Raw genomic sequence first — 6,900 nt, 5'->3', positions numbered from 1 at the left:
AAAGAGTGCTGGGGTCAGACGACCCCGGCTAGGTGATTGTCTAGCCTCCTTTTGAAGATCCCCAGGGTAGAAGTGAGCACCACTTCCCTTGGAAGTTGGTTCCAGATCCTAGCCGCCCTGACTGTGACAACTGATTTAACTACACTAGTCCTGTGTTACCATCTTAAAAGGAATCTAATTTGTGATGATGCCCCAAGTACTCTTTTCATATGAAATGGGTACAGTGCAAGGTGATTACAGCATAATCATTCTGAAGCAGTCACTCATTTACAACTCAGTAATTCAAAATCACTGTTTTTCTAAGATCTCTTTAGCTTCTTACAGGAACCCTATGAAAGCAGAGGGAAACCTGGACTTTTGACTTTTTCAAGTTATAAAAGAGGCTCCCAATGACAATAGCTAAATGGGGATGATGTCAGACACTGGGGATGAATTTTTCTTCATAGCTTCAAAAGAAAAATATGTTACTGATGAGCCCTTATATGCCATTGCATGGCATATGATCCAAATTATTATTTTAGCCAGACATTTTACTAAGGCTATAGTAGTCTCCCTCAAGTCCACCAATATATTAGCTCTTATAAGAATCATGTGCCAAAGTTTTGCCTCTCTTCAATACACTGTGGAAAGTCAGTACTCTGTCAAGGCAAAACAGAAATGTAAAACTTTGCTCTAGGGCTTTACTTAGAGCAGTCCATCAGCTTCCACTTGTGATCTTAGTCTCCAAGTCAAGTAGGTCATGAAAAAATGATGGGTCTAACAAAAACAAGATAAACAATTGGTCAATAAGTGGCTCTGTTCATCTTTACATTCGAACAGTCTGGCTCAGAAGTAGAATACACAGCTACTTCTTCATAAAACCTTTAAAGAAATTATTTTTTAACCTGAACCTCATTTTTAACCACAACAAAAAGTTACCTTAACATTTTTCAAGCTCGCAATTTTAATAGCATAAATAATAAAAATGAAACTAGGGCAGATTTACTTCATTCTCTACAGAATAAGCATCAAACCCTCAGTATTACTCACTGAGCAGTATCTTAGCAGTAGTAGTGCTAAGGCTAATAATAGTATTGAAACTATTATTTGTTTCAAGTATTAACTATTGGGACTATTAGTAGTAGTCTTTAATTCATTGTGCATTTATCATACCAATAAAATCCAGGTGTCACATTGGTCGTGATCCAAGGGAACCCAGGACAAGCACATTTCTTCCAAGGGTCCCACAGAGATCGGCTAAATGGTCTGGTCAGTCATACAAGAGGTTAGTGGCAGGGCATGGCACTGAAACAGAGTTGCAGGCTACCACCTTTAGCCATGGGCCATGCTTCCTTCTAGCAATGCCAATGAAACTATTGAGACTGAGTAACAGAGAACTACTGCATGAGTAAAAGTAGCAGATCTGGCTTTTATTTCCACTTCGTCATATACTAGCAGGATGCTACAACATTTAAGTTAACACTAGGTGAGGTGGGGGAAAAAGGTTCTGGCTTTTAAAATTAATCCAAATGACTTCTACTGAAAATAAAATTGTTGAAATTCAGACAGATGTTTCTGCTGCTGATATTTATGCAAAGGCTTGTTTTGAAAAAAACCTCAACTGACCCAGCAGCATCCCTTTAAGAGATACTGTAGTCACTGGATCTTAAGTTTTGAGAGAGAGAGAGAGAGATTCCACCCCACTGCTTAAAGGACTAAAATTTCATGAAAGATTGGCTCCTGCCTGGGTACTTAAATAAGCAGCAGAACATTTGCAATGTTTCATTACCCACAGAAAACAGCTGGGACTGCTAAGCACTGCAGAGTGTCAGTGATGGATGCACAGCACTTCTGACCCAGTCTGACCCTAAATCCTTCCGAGATACCTGGGTGTTGTCCCTCTATCTGTGATGTTGTAATCCATGCATCATCCAAAGCATGCATTAATGCTCAAATCCCCTGGGTGAATGAATGTGCTTTTTAACCACAATCTGCCTTTTGGAGACATCAGAAAAGTGACTGCCAGCAGAAACATCTCAGTTGATGGCAGTCTGAAATAGCCTGAACTCCCCTTCCAGCCAAGTGCTAATACTAATTAGACTACAGTCATATTTCTTTGTGCTTGTTCTCTTCCTGGCACCCAGGAATATTACACTTTTGGCTGTTCTGTGGCCCAATTTCAGCAGAAGGGATGGAGAGTGTCTCCCCCTCCAAAACGGCCTCTCGCCTGATGGCTCGGGAATTTTTCTGGGAAGTGGGAGATGTGGGTTTCAATCCCCACAGGCTAGGAGGAGCTAGAATGCAACTGTCCCACTTCTTAGTCAAGGGCTCTAAACTCCAGAAAGGTATGCAATAGACAAGCACTACAAAAACCTCCTCCAGCCACGTGTTTGATTGAAGGTAGCCATGATTGTTGTGTGTAATGTTGAACTCAGCACCTTTGGCATGTGTTAGACCTGGTTAAAGCATGCCTGCAATGTTAGGTCCTTCTGAAGACTTGCAAACCACTTTGCCTAATTATTTTAATTTCAAATGGGACTTAGAAAGACAAGGATCCTAAGCTCACAACTGCCTAGGTCTAGTTCTGGGCATGAAACCAGCAGAAAACAGCAGATGCTAGGGAATCCCAGGTCATAAAGGGAAGAATTTAGGTGCCTCCAGCATTAGACAGATACTAAGGAGAGGATTTGGGGATTTAAACAGAAATTACACATGAACTGGTATGAATGATTGGAAACCAGTTCAAATCTGTAACACAACAGAAGTTTAGAGTACATAAACTACTTTCAAAAATAGCCCAAAACAGTTCAAGATAAACTTGGATGGATGCAGTATTGCACCTCCCCCACAACTCCCTCCCACCCCCCTTGCAGGGTGGACAGGTTAGCCTTAACCAAAGCTGTCTGCCCAACTGAGCAGGGTGGCATGCTCTAGTGCCCTCCAGCTTCTGGCCTAGGCCACTGGAATGAAAAGTGAATGTCCGTTCACTTGCTTATTGGTTTAATCTATGCGAATTAGACTAACCTGCGAACACTGAATCAATTCAGCCTTGGGCTTTTTGACTGTCTGTACTTAGCCTTAGCTAATGTTTTGGATTCTTTAAGATTACCACCTTGATTACCACCAGAAGCACACAGGAAGTCAATGCAATATTGAGCTCACGATGCTTCGAATCGCTGGTCAAACAAGCATACTATTATTATCTGCACGCTATGAAATGCTCAGGTAGACTACACAGAAGCCGTTTAAGTCAAGCACATCGGTGCAAAGCAGCAGAGAGGAATAACAGGTAACAGCGGCCACGTCTTCATTGAAGATGAAGTGCTCTAACCAGTTGACTTGGGGGGCGAAGCAGAACGCTCTTGTCTATTCCTCCATTCTTACGAGAGAGCAGTAGTCAAGAGAGCCCCAAGAGGGAGACCACTCATCCTAACTGTCCTCAAGGAAAGCAGGAGGAAGAGGGAGGGCACATTGTGTTCTCCGCTTTTTATGCTCCCACTTTATGCTTTTCCTAGCACCAGGGGAAATACTAAACCAGATCCTGTGACAGAGATGAAGGCATGAAGGCACTTACAGTCCAAGTAAAATAGTTGCACAGTCCTCTCTCTTACCTTTTAATCTTAGAGAGCTTGGACTCTTCCTCTCTAATATATTCCTTCAGAGATCGCACCAAGTCTTTCTCTGCATAAACCAGGTCAGTCATTTGACCTGAAATGGAAGCAGACAAAATGTTGCTACAGAGTTGCATCGAAGAACCAATCTTTTCTACAGCCAGAGGGGAAACTTCCCAGATGTTCTTGGGCTAGTAAAAGACTAGAAAGTATTAACACTTACAGTATTTACTCAAATACAAGATGAGGTGCCTCTTCCCGCCCCCACCCCACAAAACAGCATGAGAAAACCAGTCACTCATCTCATACGACTCTGGCCCTTGAGCCCAGCTCAGAGCCAGAGTCCAACATGCAGCAGCCTCCTGCTCCCACCTCCACTTCCCGTCTGCAGCTTCAGCCCACCTGCTCCCCCCCACTCCACCCCACTTACTGTCAGGTGCAGCTTGGCTCCAGTTCAGGCTGGGGTCTCTCTGGAGCACAGAGCACATGAAAACTTCTTCCCCTGCCTGGCCAAACAGCAGCGCTGACACTGCTTTATGGCCAGGCAAAGACTGAGCTTCCACGTACCGTGTTTCAGGATACAGCAGCCCGAGCAGTGTCTGACTGTAAGCAGAGGAAGGAGGGGGAAGAGGCAGATGGGGGAGCAGGGGGAAGACGCAAAGACTAGTAAAAGCAAGGACTGAGGGGGTGCAGGTGGCAGGGAGGAGCAGGAAGGCTTCAGGGGAAGGAAGTGGGTGGGGGCAGAGGGCCTGACCCCCCACCCACTGCTTTCCCTGCTGTAACGATGGAGCAGGCAGGGAGAATTCAGGATTCTCCCCCTCCAGTACTTAGATTCTATATCTGGAACATTATAACAAATTTATAATTTTTCCACACACAGAATCTAATTATTGGGGGGAGTCATCTTATATTTGAGTAAATGCAGTAGAAGCCCAGGAGATGAGCCCCTAGTTCTCAGTCATATGAGATGTATAATTCCTTCATGTGGCTTGAAGGAATCTCAGCTTTAATATCTTGCAAAGAAACTTTGCTGTGCCCCCTTTTTTGCCTTCCAGTGTTTAATGTTACTGGTACCTGCATCTGCAGCCAATTAAGAGAAATCTGATGTAATGCATCTTTAGAGGCAAAGTGGTTAGTGGTCAGAATTGTTGCCATGGAAACCACTCTACACATGGATGCAGATTAGGTCATACCGCACATTTCTCAACTGATGTCACAGGCAGTTAGGCCTACAGCCCCTGATTATATGGCTTACACAGGGTAACTGTGAAAACACCTTGTAAAATCCAAATACAGAAAAATTACAGTCTGACGTTGGTAGTCTCATATGCAAAGACTCTCCTAATGGAAAGTTAGACTTGTATACTGGCAGCCTCTTTTGCATTTTATACTTGAGAAGGTCTTACTTTTTGGCTACTAAGCACTGAATCCAATTAGACTGACAAACGTAGCTGAAGATTTTATTTTCAGTATTCCAAAGTAATAATTACTATTGAGACATAATTAAGAAGCCCTCCTAGGTGAAATGTAGCAGCGTGTTCTATTTTCAGCTCAGCTCCCTGCCCGAGCAAGGCTCAGAAACAGGGAAACATAAGAAGAGAAGAAGGACATTCACAGCAACCGTGAACACAAAGAACAAACTTCTAACTAGCAGGAAAGGACAAAGAATAAGTCACTATTCATTTTCATTGCATACCTTTAAATGCAGCTCAGAGTGATCTGCTTTAGTTGGGACTCAACTTCTTTTCTTCCGACTTTCATGTCACTGTCTAGTTACAAATAACCCACCTGGGACCACATCTTATTCCACATATTAGGTGCCTAACTGGACTTTTAAGATATCCACATGTCACCCTACGCCACCCTGGGTCCCTGAAAAAACTGCTGGTATAAACAGGAGGGTGGGTTCTCGCGCTCAGACACCCAACAGGCACCTGCTGCAATTCAGTAAGGCTGTGTGTCTTGGTTCCTTCGGGACTGATTTTAAAAATTGCCTATGCTTATACCAGCGTTCAGAGGTTTGTCTGTCAAGACAGGGCTTTTGCAGCAGAAGGAACTAAAGCACCAGCAGAATCCAGTTTTACCATATTCAAGATTTCCAACTGTTATCTATGTAATGCTTTAGTCAACTATACAGTACAATGGGGGGGGGGGCAGGGGGTTTGAAATCAAAGGTCCCTTTAAAGTGAAAGTGAGATAAACCAGCACATGTTAATTTTTCCTCTTCTCCCTGACTGGCCTTGTATAACAATTTACATTCACTGCAAGACAGCTTTGTGTGCAGTTTTTACTGCAGAAGATTTATTTTTAAATCAGGTCACATGAAAGGGCCAGAAGGAGAAACCATTCATCCATAGCAGAAAGGGTCCACTTTAATCATACATGATGAAAACAACATTCATCTGCTTGCAATTTAATCCAAGGATCACAGCCTTGCTAGATACAATTAACAATCTCGCCTGTGGATTTTTTTTTTCATTTGTCTGCTTATGAAACATCTAGAAAACAAATTTGAGCTAGTAAGCATGCACAGCTGAAGACTGTATTCTGTCCCCCACCTTTCAGAACGTGGGAAGGGGTTTTAATTGGATGTGACCTAGTGAGCAGCTAGAGCTCCCAATATTCATAATGCAAACAGCAAGAAATGCCACTGAATTTTAATGCAAATCACTAAATTTGATGTGAAATAATTAGAAAGGGAACTTAGTCACCACTGCTTATGTTCTACAGCCTGCCTCAGAAGGCCCTTACATTGCTAGAGCTTCTTGGGCATAAAGAGGTTTTATTTTATTTTTTTTAATAGTATGTTAAACACTAAACCTTCAAGAGTACCTGCAGTGATGTGCTCAAAGCCTGATGCGCGCACAATTATTGATGATAACTGGGCATCTTTTTCTCTTGTATACCTATTCAGTAGAGAGGCCCTGCCTGCAAAGAAATTGTACCCATTTGGTCATCACTGGTGGTGTTCACAGCGAGGTAGTTTAATCAGATTATGTTGCATTGGTGCACACAACTGCATTAGGGGTTTGCAACAAGCCTTCTATCTCTGATGTAGATGATGCTCAATTGAGTTTTGATGTGACGCTTATAAAAACATTTACACACACACTGTAGTGTATGTGGGATACACATGTTCCAACTTTGCAAATCTATCATTTCATCTTACAGACTCCTTCCATACCTATGGAGGTGAAAAACTCCGCTTGCGTGGGCCATGTGCAGCTAATGCAGGTCAACAGCAGCAACAGCATCCAGGGCTTCATCATTAAAAAGGCTCCAATCCGTAGACTCTGGGAAGGGGGTGGAA

The 6,900-nt window shown here is 42.9% G+C and overlaps 1 protein-coding gene across 8 annotated transcripts in view; it reads right to left on the bottom strand.

Moving 5' to 3' along the window:
- The window catches only part of P4HA2 (prolyl 4-hydroxylase subunit alpha 2), a 71,307-nt gene that overhangs the window by 25,113 nt on the left and 39,294 nt on the right, over positions 1 to 6,900 (bottom strand). For all 8 annotated transcript variants that reach the window (XM_025204082.1, XM_025204080.1, XM_006023562.3 and 5 more), the window contains 2 exons: positions 6,775 to 6,883; positions 3,591 to 3,687 (listed from right to left, as the gene is read on the bottom strand). In XM_025204082.1, the coding sequence (XP_025059867.1) occupies positions 3,591 to 3,687; positions 6,775 to 6,859 (182 nt within the window). In that variant the 5' untranslated portion in view covers positions 6,860 to 6,883. The remainder of the gene's footprint in view (positions 1 to 3,590; positions 3,688 to 6,774; positions 6,884 to 6,900) is intronic.

This window comes from Alligator sinensis, unplaced genomic scaffold (assembly GCF_000455745.1).
Source record: "Alligator sinensis unplaced genomic scaffold, ASM45574v1 scaffold135_2, whole genome shotgun sequence".
Classification (NCBI taxonomy): domain Eukaryota; kingdom Metazoa; phylum Chordata; order Crocodylia; family Alligatoridae; genus Alligator; species Alligator sinensis.
This window is presented reverse-complemented; position numbering and strand designations above follow the sequence as displayed.